The following is a 14731-nucleotide window of genomic DNA, read 5'->3' on the forward strand; positions in this document are numbered from 1 at the left end:
AAAACTTATTTTACCTCTGTGCCTGAGTGGCTTGGCTGGTTTATATGGCTCCCCCCCCCCGCAATTCTAAACAATTCCAAATCCCACTGTGCAGATTCAGTCCATTATGGCCCTTAAATCACAGTGCATAGCGGCACTAAGCCGATTGTGACTTTCTTTGCGTCTGTTTATCAGGTTTTCAGGCAGCCCAGCTTCTAAACGACTCTGGGTAGCCTCACAAAATTAAAAAAGGAACCAAGACAATGCCTGTATCCCAAGTAAAATCCATCCTCAACCCAAAAGTTTCACCACCACCCTTAATCAGAGGGTGGCAAGGCAGGGTAGAGGATGCAGGGGAAGGCTATTCCAGAGGGCAGGGGCCCTCCCGCAGCCCCCCCCCCCGCCATCGCAAGGACTCAAGCAAACTGATCGACAACACAGGGTCGTGAGTAAAGCCAGGGCGACGAAGTGCTACGTGTTAAAGCTGGGTTGCGCCTCTTGGTGCTGAATGCCAGCAAATAAATTCGGCCCTTCCTGAGACGTCCGCCCTGAGCAAGCAAACTTTGCTCCGCGCTCTCCGCCCCTGCGGCCGCTGTCCGGCACCTGCCTTGGCTCTGCGGCGGACGAGACGATGGCCAGCGGCGAGTACAAATTGTTGCTCGAAGGAGCCCGGCAACTGGTGCTCGTTTGCACCCAAGGCGAGCAGTATCTCTTGGAGGCCGGCATGCAGCAGCTGGCCCTGCGGGAAAACGCCAGCGTGGTGGTGGGCAAGTAAGTGCATCTTAGGAGAGGGGAGATGTGTGCCTGGCTCGGGGCAGAGAGGCAGGCATTCCGACGGCCGCGGCCAGCTCCCCTGGTCTTTCAGCTGACAGGCGAATGAGAGAAACTGTTGCCTGAAGCATTAAAGCCGGTGGAGTCTCCCCCCCCCCCACGCTGGCAGTAAATCCAGCGATTAAGAACGTTTGGTTATTGCTTTACTTCATTAACTCTCTTGGAACGAAAGTTTATTTATTTATTTATTTGTTTGTTTGTTTGTTTTTATATACCGCCCTTCTCCCGAAGGACTCGGGGCGGTGTACAGAGCAAGGTAAATATACAATAAAACAATGGTAAAAACAAATGAAACCCCAAAATCTATCAGGCCAGGCCGGCTTGCTGGAATAGGTAGGTTTTTAAGTCACGCCGGAAGGTGCGAAGGTCGGGGGCCATCCGGATTTCGGCAGGCAAGCAGTTCCAAAGGGTTGGCGCACCCACTGAGAATGCTCTCCCCCTGGGGGCCACCAGCCGGCATTCTTTGACCGGTGGCACCCTGAGGAGGCCTTCTCTGTGGGAGCGCACAGGACGGAGGGGTGTTGACGCTGGCAGTAGGTGCTCCCGTAGGTAATCCGGACCCATGCCATGTAGGGCTTTGTATGTCATCACTAGCACCTTGAATTTCACTCGGAAGGCAACTGGAAGCCAGTGCAGCTCACGGAGGAGAGGTGTGATATGGGAGTATCGGGAAGCCCCCAAAAGTGTTCGTGCAGCTGCACTCTGCACCAGTTGAAGCTTCCGAGTGGCTCTCAACGGCAGCCCCATGTAGAGAGCGTTGCAGTAGTCAAGGCGAGAGGTCACAAGTGCATGGGTGACTGTACGTAAGGCATCCAGGTCCAGATAGGGTCGTAGTTGGCGCACCAGGCGAACCCGAGTGAAGGCCCCCCTGGTCACAGCTCCTATGTGATCTTCTAAGGAGAGCTGTGAATCTAGGAGGACACCCAGGTTGCGGGCCCTATCAACAGGGGGTAATAGCTCACCCCCGATGTTAAGGGATGGAATACTCTGAGTATCCTGGCATGCCGGTATGTATAGCCATTCAGTCTTGTCCGGGTTGAGTTGAAGCCTAGTTTAGGATAGAACAAATCCACTCCAGAAAAGAGAGTAGGCCTAGCTCAGGATTGAACTGTGGCGTCCTTGGTGCTGTCTGAGCTTGGTCGTTTTCTTGCAGACGTTTCATCAATATGTCTTCAAGCAAACAACCAAGCTCAAAGAGCACGGAGAGCTCCATGGGCATGAACGCCATGGCTTGCATTAACCATGGGAGTTTGCCACGAAGCACGTTTTGTGAAGCCCAGCTAGCATGCTACTGCAGAACCAAGAAACCTACACCACACTGCATGCATATACAGTCCTACTTTTCTACTATAAATGAGTTCATGAGCCAATCAAGATGTGGCCACACATGGAGGAGACTTTGCATTGACTTTCACTTTCATAGTATACAATTATTATTTTTTAATCCCATTTATATCCCACCCTTCTCCGAAGACTCAGGGCGGCTTACAATCTAAGAAGCACAAATCAATGTGCTTAGCAATAGCCTTCATTCTACGTATATGCCTGCTTATTAGGGCTTTCGGGGGGGGGCAAGCGGCATTTTTACAAAGTCAGCTTATTGCCCCCAACAATCTGGGTCCTCATTTTACCTACCTCAGAAGGATGGAAGGCTGAGTCAACCTTGAGCCTGGTGGGATGCGAACCTGCACTAATTGCAGGCAGCTGGTGTTACTTAAGGAGGCATTAGCCCACTGCTCCACCAAGAATTACCCCGCTGATTTTGGTAATTTACTCTTTCCTAATATGGGAGCATATTATTCCTGCTGAAATGGATTGATGGACATCTGGGGCTAGCAGTAAAGAGTTTGAGTACAGGCAGTCCTTGATTTACGACCACAATTGAGTCCAAAATTTCTGTTGTTAAGTGAGACATTTGTTAATGAGCTTTGCCCCACTTTATGACCTTTCTTGCCACAGTTGTTAAGTGAACCACTGCAGTTGATAAGTTAGTAAGGCGGTTGTTAAGTGAATCTGGCTTCCCATTGACTTTGTGTCTCAGAAGGTCGCAAAAGGTGATAGCATAACTGTGGGACACAGCAATGGTCATAAATATGAACCAATTGCCAAGCATCTGAATTTTGATCACACGATCATGGGGATGCTGCAAAGGTCGTAACTGAGAAAAACGTGCATAAGTCACATTTTTCAGTGCCGTTGTAATTTTGAATGGTCGCTAAACAAACTGTTGTAAGTCGAGGAATACCTGTATCTCTTACTTTTTCTGAAAAGAAAAAAGAGAGGGGAAGTGATTGGAGGGATACAGAGGAGGAGTGTGAGAACATTTTCTAGACTTTTTGCAAAAATGAGAAAGAGCAATTTCTCCAGACCAGACTCATCTGTAAGCAAGCCCCAATCTAGCCCCCAGTTTAGTCTTCTTTTCATACTGGTAGATCGTAAAATAGTGCTTAAAACCACATGATAAAGGAGGAGATCTTCAGCACTTGAGAAGAAAGGCTTACATTAGGAAGAGACAGATAATTCCATGAAATTTAACCTCACGTTGTGGTTTGTTTTCAGAGATGGGTATATAAAGGCAGTTGGTGATGCAAGGGCCATTCGTGAGCAATTCTCTGGAGCAACTTTTGACAAAATAATTGATTGTTCGGGAAAGTGCATTTTACCAGGTTGGTATGGATTTAAAGGTTCACTGCAGCAAGCACAAATTTATGTATTTATAGAGGGACGAGTCATGCCTTTATTTTACGCCTTGCTTTTCCCTTGAAATGAAAAGGACCGAGTAAAGGAGACAGAACATTCTGAAAGAAAGATGGTTCTGACAAATGGTATGTGTCTGTTGAGCATTTCAGGACCTTTAATGTATTAATATGTAATATCAGAATCAGAAGCTTCATCTAGTGCGGAATGTGGCAGCAAGGGTCAGGCCCAGCCCAAGGATGACACAGAACAATTCAACCAAAGTTCAAGGTTTTTTTTTATTTGCTTACATGATATAGAGCAGGGGTGTCAAACTCAGTTTCATTGAGGGCCGCATTAGCATTGCAGTTGCCCTCAAGGGGCCAGGTGGGTGTGGCCTGGGTGGGCGTAGCCTACTGGGTAGGCGTGGCTAGAGTGCGTATGGTCTACTGGGTGGGCGTGGCCAGTTCTACATCGTTCACATCAAGGGTGCCTATGGGTGCCTAGGCAGGAGTGGGAGAGATCTGAGGGTCTCTGGTGGAAGGAGGGTCTCTGGGCCAGGGCCAAGGCAGTGGGGGCCATTCCCTCACTGTTTCCAGGATGGCTTCGCGGGCTGCATGAAACCACTTCGCGGGCCGGATCCGGGCCCCGGGCCTTGTATTTGACGTGTCTGATATAGAGGGAATCTTGCCAGACTAAACCTATAGTATTCTAACCCTAATGGAAATATCCTGTGAGATTCTAGGGAGTGGTTATTCTAAATCTCTTCCTCAGTCTCCAGTCTAGCGGCAGGTTGTGTTGCCTCTTATCTTGCCCCTCTTCTTGGAATGTACTCCCTCCTTCCAGGAAAACTGCCTCTTAAATGTATGTAGTCCATTACACCATTTCCCCTTTCACAGACACATTCCATCACATGCTGGTGGTGTTGGTTTTTAGGACATGTGATACCACTGCTTCAGGAGCTGTAGTGGTTTCTAGTGTTTTTCCAGCTACAATTCAAGCATTCATGTCTTGGGACTAGGCTACTCGTCTCATTTTTTCCTATTACATTCTATTATTAATTCTGTTGTAATTGCAGCCTTCTCTACCTGATGTTCCCCAGAGATCTTCAGAGGCTACATTTCTCACAATCCCTCAGCTGGCACCAGAGTTACAAAACTGTCTGGAAGATCTTAGACCAGGCATTTTATCCCAACTTGACAGAACTGACAGAACTCTGGTCAAGATTGTATCCTGCCTTGAGAGCTCCTTTGTGTTCCTGGAGGTTTTCCTGGTCAAAGAATGAGTAGCACAAAGACAACCTTCAGCTGCCTAATATGCACACATTAAGCAAGCAGCATGCAATTAAATCAAGAAGCTTCAGACCCAAAACACTAGCAAAGCCTGAAAAAGAATATATAAAAATTGCCCTGAAGAATATAAAGATTTAATATGGTTTAATATTTTCATCCATGGATAGCTGAATGCGTATTTACAAGAATGATGCTATAGAAAATTTTCAAATAAATAAATTTTAAATGAATGAATGAATGAACAAATGAATGAACAAATGAAGTGAATGAATGAATGAATGAATAAATGAATGAATGAATGAATGATGGGTCCATTGTCCCACAATCCCACTTCTCAGCAGCTGGAATTCAGATAAAAGTGAAATACAGTATTTAGGCCAGTCACTAGTTCTCAGCCCAGTCTATCTCGAAGTATTGTTGTGAAGATAAATTTGGAGTGGGAAATACTATACATACACTACCCTGAGCTCCTGTAGAAAGATGGGATTTAAATCTAGGAAGTAAACGGATAAATCAAATTACAATTACACTTTTCATTAGACTCTATAGAAGTTACATGAATATTCTCAAAGACAAGAGATATTTAATCTCTTTCTAGACAATTTGCTACAAAGTTACATGCAAACAACGGTTTCTCTCCTCTCTATTTCACATTCTCAGTTTCTAAACATGCAATGCAAGGCATTTGCTAACTGCATGATTCATTATTAAAGTTTGGTAATATTCTCTCTCTTGTGTACTACTAATAATGGCTAACTTTGAAAACTCCAGAATTCATATTTACTTTATATTTACTTTATTTCTAATTAGGTCTAGTAGATGCACATACACATCCTGTGTGGGCTGGTGACAGGGTTCATGAATTTGCAATGAAGGTAAGTTACAACATTTAGAAAAGATTTGGGTTTCTTTCTGTTAGACTGTATGTGCCTGAAGTGCTTTTCTGTTTGCTTTGTAACCTTGGATGCAGTCGTTGAAATAGGATCTACACTGACTTCAGGTCCCTGGGATACTGGCAAGAACAGAATAATGAATGACTTAACTTATTCATTTTATAAGTTTGATAAAAATGTGGTTCTTGCCTCTGAAAGTTTATTATTGTAAGTTCATCAATAATTTTTTTCTAATGTTGCATTTGAAAAAGCTGTTTTAGTCCACAAATAAAAATTGCTAAAATTTAAAGACATGACCAATGTTGCGCAATAGTTATTTTTCTGCCAAAAGTAAGTAGACATCAACTCCTTGTTTTTAAGAGAGGTTTTGGATCACAGGAATAGATATAACAATCCAAGTTCTGCAGGGCATTTAATGGTTTACATATATATACTGTAATCACGTACATGTATATTACTCCAACAGAATTTAAATACCTGTGTGTACCTAAAGCAATGCTTTCAACTGGAACTGAAAGACAATTACCATTTGGGTTTAATCATGGGATTTCCTAAGTCAATATCTCAGCTATCCTTTGACATTGTTCCTTTTGGTTGTTCCAAATAATTTGATATGCAGTTCTCAAATAATATATAGGCAAGTTATAGAATTCCTAACTGCATCTCTACCCAATACCCTGCTTAGCTGGTGCAACTTGTATCTCTCTTATTACTTGGCCAAGTACCAGCATACTGTCATTAATCCTACAGAAGTTATAATTCTTCAGTAATTTTAATTTAGCTCATCCATATCAGATTTTCTTCCCCTGAAGATCCTCAGCACGGCTAGAGGGGGGATACCATCTATAAATACTATATTTTTTCCCCTCAGAAACCTGAAACATTGTCTTGGTAAAGGCATTATTAATTTTATTTATTTTTGAAAAAACTTTCAACTGGAAGAGTATATAATTTTAAAAAGTTGTCAGGTTCCAATATATTATCTGCATTAGTTCACAGTTGGATCTTCTGATTTAAGAGGACAGTATGCCAAATACCTCTGGACATCCCTTAAGTTTTTCCTTACTCTGTTTGGATGCAGAGTTGGGGGTTCAACAATGTAAATGTCATATTATCTGCGAGGAAGCTTAATAAATATAATTTTTCCTTGAATTTGATTGTTAGTGCACAATACAATTGCTAAGGCTTCTAAAGCCAAATTAAATGGAAGAACTGATTGAGCATCTTTGTTTAGTGCCTCACAAAATTACAAGTATGTTTATTTATTTATTTAATTAAATTTCTATACCGCCCTATTCCCGAAGGACTCAGGGCAGTTTACAGGGCAGCATAAAATACAATATAAAAATAATATAGAATTAAAATACATTAAATTAATTAAGCCCAATTAAAACAACATTTAAAAAGCTAAAACCCCTTCAGTCCAGGCCTGATAGATCAAAAAACCAGGTTTTCAGGTCCCGGCAAAATGAACGCAGATCGGGGCGGTCCTAAGTTCCACGGGTAAATCATTCCAGAGGGCAGGCGCGCCCACAGAGAACGCTCTTCCCCTAGGAATAACCCGCCGGCATTCCTTAACCGGCGGTATGCTGAGAAGGCCGTCCCTGTGGGAGCGCACGGGACAAAGGGAGCTTGATGCCAGCAGCAGGTGTTCCCTCAGATAACCCGGACCCAAGCCATTAAGGGCTTTATAGATCATCACCAGCACCTTGAATCTCACCCAAAGGGCAACCGGAAGCCAATGCAGCTCGCGGAGTACAGGTGTTACATGGGAGTATCGGGAAGCCCCCATCACAACTCGCGTAGCCGCATTCTGCACCAGTTGAAGCCTCCGAGTGGTCCTCAAGGGCAGCCCCATGTAGAGAGCGTTACAGTAGTCTAAACGGGAGGTCACGAGCGCATGAGTGACTGTGCGTAGGGCATCTCGGTCCAGATAGGGTCGCAACTGGCGCACCAGGCGAACCTGGGCAAAAGCCCCCCTGGTCACGGCTCCTATATGATCTTCCAAACTGAGCCGTGAATCCAGGAGGACGCCCAAGTTGCGATCCCTATCAACAGGGGGTAACACCTCACCCCCCATAGTTAACGATGGACAAAACTGGTTTTCCCAAGATGCCAGTATGCACAGCCACTCAGTCTTGGCAGGATTGAGTCGGAGCCTGTTTCTCCCCATCCAGACCTGAATCGCCTCCAGGCAACAGGACATCACGTCGAGGGCATCACTGAGTTGGTTTGGGGTGGAAAGAAAAAGTTGGGTATCATCAGCGTACTGATGATACCCCACCCCGAAGCCACGAATGATCTCACCCAGCGGCTTCATATAGATGTTGAACAGGAAGGGAGAGAGGACCGACCCCTGAGGAACTCCACAAACGAGAGGCCTCGGGGCGGACCTCTGCCCTCCCATCAACACCGACTGCGAACAGCCCAGGAGGTAGGAGGAGAACCACCGTAAAACAGTGCCACCCACTCCCAACCCCCCGAGACGTCGCAGCAGGATACCATGGTCGATGGTATCAAAAGCCGCTGAGAGATCTAAAAGGACTAGGACAGAGGAGCAGCCCCTGTCCCGAGCCTGCCAGAGATCATTCATCAGCGCGACCAGCCAGGAGGGGCACGGGTCCAATAAACAGGTGGTAGAGCTCAGCCTCCCCATAATCCTGTCCACCTCCTCGGGAGTCAATTGTTAATTTCTAAGGCTTATTTGCACAGTTGTACATATATAAATCTGATCAATCATATTAGCAAAATGATTGCAGAATAGGGCTTGAACTTATACGTTTTAAGTCTCCCCTGGAAAACTGAATGCTTTGAAAAAGCCAGTGAACATGTAGCTGAGTCATATTAACCATGCAACCTTCATTGGTAGCCATACAATACTTGATATTTTCCTAATAGAGAATATGTTTCTTTTGTTGTCTCAACAATATATTTAAGATGATTGCCAATGTTTTGTATATAATTTATAATTCAAATTTCTTTTTGCTGACAAAGAGTTAAATGGGAGGCTAGGATAGCTATTTCGAGCTTTTAACTCTTTTAACTCTTTGTCAGCAAAAAGAAATTCGAATACACAATGTATCGCAGTAGCGACTTGAGCCATGCTTAACGCTCCTAGGTTGGAGCTGCAAGCCAAAAGAAATCATAATAATAGAACTGCAATATAGCAACTTCAAAAAACCTAAGGTGCATCGATCAAACCTGTCTGACCGGAAAAAACTTACACATAATTTACAATCTAAATTAAGGAGTAAAATTGGTCTATAGGAGATTACCTCCTATGGATCTATTCCCAGTTTAGGAATTAAAGTTATTTTAGAACCTTTCCAAGAGAAACTTCCTGGTGTAGTACTCTGATCTTTGTCCCAGGCACATGTTTCATGGATGATTCTGTTTTTAAGCTGGCAGGAGCTTCCTACATGGATATTCATCAAGCTGGAGGAGGAATACATTTCACTGTGGAGAAGACTCAGAAAGCCCAAGAAGATGAACTCCTCAAAAGTTTTAAAATCCGTCTGTTACGGATGCTCCGAGCAGGCACCACTTTGGTTGAATGCAAAAGTGGATATGGTTTAAATCTAGAAACAGAAATTAAGATGCTCAGGGTCATTGAACAGGCTAAAAAGGAACTGGACATTGGTATTTCTTCTACCTACTGTGGAGCCCATGCAGTACCTAAGTAATTATATGTTCTTTTGAGGTAGAGTTGGGCACAGACGATTTTTCAGAATTTTCCACTAAATTTTAGGGCAAACATATTCTATGGTTGCATCATCTTGACTTTTTAGGTGAAGGACTGATTATCTGACAATTTCTAAAGTCACAACTGAGCCATGGTGCCACGGTGGTTAGAATGCAGTATTGCAGGCTAACTCTGCCAACTGCTAGCAATTCGATCCTGACTGGCTCAAGGTTGACTCAGCCTTCCATGCTTCCAAAGTTGGTAAAATGAGGACCCAAATTATTGGGGGCAATATGCTGACTCTGTAAACTGCTCAGAGAATTCTGTAAAGCACTATGGTATACACTAAGCGCTATTTCTATTGCTACTACTTGTGAAAGTAGTGTCACTCTTGAAAAAACACAATGAAGGGAAGGAGTTTTTTCATAATGTCTTTCTGCAGGAAATAATGGAAAGTGGGAAGCCAGGGAGTTACAGACTGAGGGGGAGATGATTAGACAATGAAAGACAGGATATTTATAATAACCTCTGGCCACCTTATAATCAAACAATTCTTACTTCATTGATTTTTAGGCATAAAGGAATGAGGAGCATACACCGATTTTGCAGATTTGTTTTATTTTCTCCTTAACAGAGGAAAAAATGCTACAGAAGCTGCTGATGATATTATCAACACCCATCTTCCTAAACTGAAGGAACTTGACCTTAATGGTGAAATACATGTTGACAATATAGATGTCTTCTGTGAAAAGGGTGTGTTTGATCTGAGTTCTACCAAAAGAATTCTTCAGGCTGGAAAAGCTATAGGGTTACAAATGAACTTTCATGGGGATGAGCTGCATCCAATGAGAAGTGCTGAGGTATGCCTTTACCAAGATGCGTTTCCTTTTGATTCTGTTCTGAGATAAGAGCAAAGACAAACATATCATGCTAATGTGTAGGACAACATTTTGGTAATAAGTAACCGAGAAATGTAGCAGCAGCATATGAGGTTAATCTTTTAGAAAGCTGAACTTTCTAACCTTTGCTGATCACTTTTCAAACATTGAGTTTGCTTATCTTTTCCTTATGATATAAAATTAAAGGATGAATTCTCCTTTTATCTTTTTCATTGTATTAACAATATACAGTTTAATAGTTGCTGCATCATACTTTGTTCCAAAGATTATCATTACTATTCTGATAATTTATATAATACAATATATTCCAATATAAGTTTCAACTAAACAGTATTTGAAAGGTGATGGTGATATCCCAAACATATTTGATCTATTTAACGAATTAAAGCAAAAAATAAAGATATGGATTATAATTTAATGTCATCTCTTTCTTCTGGTAGTTATTCATGCTTTACTTAGGGAAAAATAACTCTCAAGCAAACATTGAAATGTAAAAAAAGAAGCACATTTCATAGTGATCTCTAAAGGCATCTGAAAACTTCTGCATTAATTTCAATCATAATATACCAAGGCCTATTTGTAGATATCATGATAAATTGTAGTTTTGAACAATGGGAATTTGACTGCATGCTCCTTTCTCCCCTTCCTTATTTTCATCTGACCAAGAGGAATCTATATATGTTTCCATTTTTAAGTGTTATGCCTTTATTATAATATTATTATAATATAGTATTACTATTATTATCATTCTTATCTCCTTTACTACCCCGTCTTATTGTATCATTATTATGATTTTTATTACCCTGTTGCTTTGCATGAACACTGATAGATTCTGCATCGGAGACAAATTCCGTGTGTATCGAATCATATTTTGGCTAAATAAAGTCTATTCTATTCTATTCTATTCTATTCTATTCTATTCTATTCTATTCTATTCTATTCTATTCTATTCTATTCTATTCTATTCTATTCTATTCTATTCTATTCTATTCTATTCCCTTAGATTGGCGGTTAGTAGGTAGCATATTCCACCACATCTGAGGCATCAGGCTAGATGAGTGGCCTTGGGATAGCTGCAGTATGTGCTCTCTGTTATCTGAGGAGAATGGTTATTCTAAAAAGAGTGGTGGAGCCAGTCAGTGTCAGATGTTTGAATTTTATTTTACATTTCATTGATGCTTCTTTGTCACCTTACATTTGACACCATAGCTTGGAGCTGAACTGGGAGCACGAGCTATAAGTCATCTAGAAGAAATTAGTGATGAAGGAATTGTTGCCATGGCCCAGGCAAAATGTGCAGCTGTCCTATTGCCAACCACTGCCTACATCCTGAGGTAAATGCAATGCTATAATCTGGACATTAGGCTATATATTAGACTATATATAAATATTTTATATTGGGGAAGTTTGTATAAGGAGTACCTCTCATGGAACTCACTGGGTGTTACAAATGAGTTGTAAGGATTATGCTACATAGCTTCAGTTTCAACTTAAATATTGACTTTGCACAACTTGAAAGAGGGTAAGATTACTTTAAACAAAGCCCACTTTAGAATATATTTATTTTTTAATTAGTTTATTTAAAATATTTGTATGGCCACCCATATTAGAACACAACTCTAGAGAGCTCACAATAACAATAAAACTATTGACATATGAAACAAGGATTCATTATTTTTATTTTTTATTATTATTATTTTTATAATGTCAACAAATTATTCAGTAAGGATGATTTAGGCTGAAATAGTGGGCTAGTAAAGTTAACTATTTGTCCCATGTGAACAGGAATGTCCATGTGAGTGAAGTATTCACACAAAGAGGACCCAAGATCGAGGGGAAATCCATGCTTACTATCCACTACAGTATAAAGTACTGTCTGATGGTCATATAGAGATGTTGGAGATAAGAATTCCATTGTTTCCATTGAGAGTTTCAATTAAGCTCTGGTGAATTGTTCTTCCTAGCACCTAGATCTCTCTCTCTCTCTCTTTCTCTCTCTCTCTTTCTCTCTCTCTCTTTCTCTCTCTCTCTTTCTCTCTCTCTCTTTCTCTCCCTCCCTCTCTCTCTCTCTCTCTCTCTCTCTCTGTGTATGTACTTATTTCTGACAGTTTAAATAGTTTGAAATGGAATCCATACTCATGTGAGACTTAAATGAGTATTACTTCCAAGCATCCATGCACAGGATTTAATTATAAATCATTTTTTAATTTTCTAGTTCTGAAGTTTCTAATTAAAACTTTGCCAGGTTTAAAAGACCTGGTAATATAACCTTACCATCTTGAACCTTTATCATCCCATTGCAGAAAGAAATCAGCTTTTTTCCTTTGTAATTTTAGAACATTTCAAATTATATACAGCAAATGAGCTAATGCATTTTATTTTGTTTTTCCATTTTTTTCTTTTAGATTGAAACAGCCTCAAGCGAGAAAAATGTTGAAAGAGGGAATGATTGTGGCTCTTGGCAGTGATTTTAATCCAAATGCTTACTGTTGTTCTATGGTAATGCTGCTATACTGGTGGTTATTGGAATCATAATGATTGTTTATTCACTGTTCCTTTTCTTCTTATACTCTCAGAATGAAGATATAAAAATATTTTGTTTGATTTTTATATTGGTGATCTATGAATTTAATTATGAGCTGAATTCTTTTATGTTGGTGATCTATGAATTTAATTATGAACTGATTGCTGAGGTTTTATATGCTGATAGTATGAAGTAGCCTCATGCAGAAAGCAGTTTTCCACAAGTTTTTCCAGAAGAAAATTTCTTTTGAACACTTGAAATCCATGCAGATAGACTTGAGTTTCTCAAGTGTAATTCATGGGTCATATAGAGATTATTATTCTCTCTTTTGTAGCCTCTGGATCTCCCAAGATTACATTGCCAAAGTGTGGTTTCAAACAATTATGTAACAGCAATGCAATTTTTCCTGAGGCAGTGAGCTACAAAAAAGATAATTAATAAAACAGAATGGGGTTGCCTTTACCCTTTTGTTTCTTCCAACCCACCCATTGTATGAATCAGAATGCCTAATTCCATGAAATATACTTTAAAATGCCTGACATTGCTTATGGTTTGAATCATGCCATAGTTTGGAATTCATATCAAACTGAGCTTGGAGGCCTTCAGAAGTGACTGATGTAACTGTTGATCTGTTTAGTAAATTCTGACAGCCCTTTTGGTTTTTTTCATTAGCTAATGGTCATGCATTTAGCTTGTATAAACATGAAGATGTCCATGAAAGAAGCCTTAGCTGCTGCTACCATTAATGCTGCTTATGCTCTTGGGAGATCTCACAGTCAGGGATCTATTGAAAAAGGCAAACAAGGAGATTTTATTATCATTAACTCTTCAAGGTAAGAGTGTAAAGTCTTCACTAATGTTGACATTATTAGAAATTAGTAAGACTGCGCTACCTGGGAAAGTATTATAAGTAATAATGCTATTACTAATAATAAAAGTTGAAGTTTCATTTGAGTCACGCTTGGTTCATAGTGACTTCCTAGATATTCATGCCTTATTTTAAATAAGAAGGCACTTAAGCATACCATCCTGTGCCTGTTTATCTTTTTTGATCATATAGACTATCTAGTATTTCTTATTCTGTTCTCTGCATAAAATATAATTATCTGCTTCTTTCAGGTGGGAACATTTAATCTATCAGTTTGGTGGCCATCAAGAATTGATTGAATATGTAATTATTAAAGGAAACATTGTTTACAAAAATGACAGTATTCTGCAATACTAGGTATATTCTACAAGAATAAATACCAGAGTTGCCAGATCTCCGAAGTGCACACAGAACAGTGATTAGTAAGATCTCACAATTATGGAAAACCTGAATATTATGCTTGTTTACCATACACAAGTCCAGGATTTAATTGTTTTTCATTCCTATTTTTAATGAAAAATAATGGTTGATTTCATTTTAGCATGTTCCTTTTTCTCAGCAAATTATGAAATAAATATGTATAGCTCTTAAATCTCCTCAGTTTCTTTTAATTCCAGTTCATCAGTATGATTTGTCTTTACAGTCAGAATACAATAAAGAAGATTCAAATAACTGCACATTTGCTATCTTGTCTTCATGAAGTTGATTTATATTTCTTGTGAATAGCACAACTTATTATTTAATGGGGGGACACTGAAGAGAAGTTTATAATGTAGCATTGAAGGGGTATATACACACATGTGGAAATCTTGTTTTATGTTCGGTTTCTTTTTGTGGTAATCCATAGGAATCCAATTTCATAGCAAATGAATGTTCATTCGTAACTGGTAATTTAATCCAGAAGTTTCAGTGATTGACCACAGAAGTTTTTCTGTTTGGATTAGAACATTGTCTTGGTATGGCTTCATATTTTCTGATTTATACCACAACCCCCAACTTTGCTTCATATTCCTGGTTTCCAGGTTCACTCAGTAGCTGCACATCCACACAATGAGTTAGATATGATTTATTCCAGTCCATAGGGTGA

The 14731-nt window shown here is 40.4% G+C and overlaps 1 protein-coding gene across 1 annotated transcript; it reads left to right on the forward strand.

Moving 5' to 3' along the window:
* Window positions 1–610: 610 nt before the first annotated feature.
* Window positions 611–14001, forward strand: AMDHD1 (amidohydrolase domain containing 1; the record flags this gene model as incomplete). Its single annotated transcript, XM_081330259.1, has 9 exons — window positions 611–750; window positions 3370–3476; window positions 5589–5653; window positions 9073–9350; window positions 9988–10213; window positions 11462–11586; window positions 12658–12751; window positions 13449–13609; window positions 13896–14001. The coding sequence occupies 9 exons, from the start codon at window positions 611–613 to the stop codon at window positions 13999–14001; spliced, it is 1302 nt and encodes a 433-aa protein (XP_081186385.1).
* Between the last annotated feature and the right edge of the window lie 730 nt (window positions 14002–14731).

Source organism: Vipera berus (genome assembly GCF_964194415.1).
Source record: "Vipera berus genome assembly, chromosome: 6".
Taxonomy (NCBI): domain Eukaryota; kingdom Metazoa; phylum Chordata; class Lepidosauria; order Squamata; family Viperidae; genus Vipera; species Vipera berus.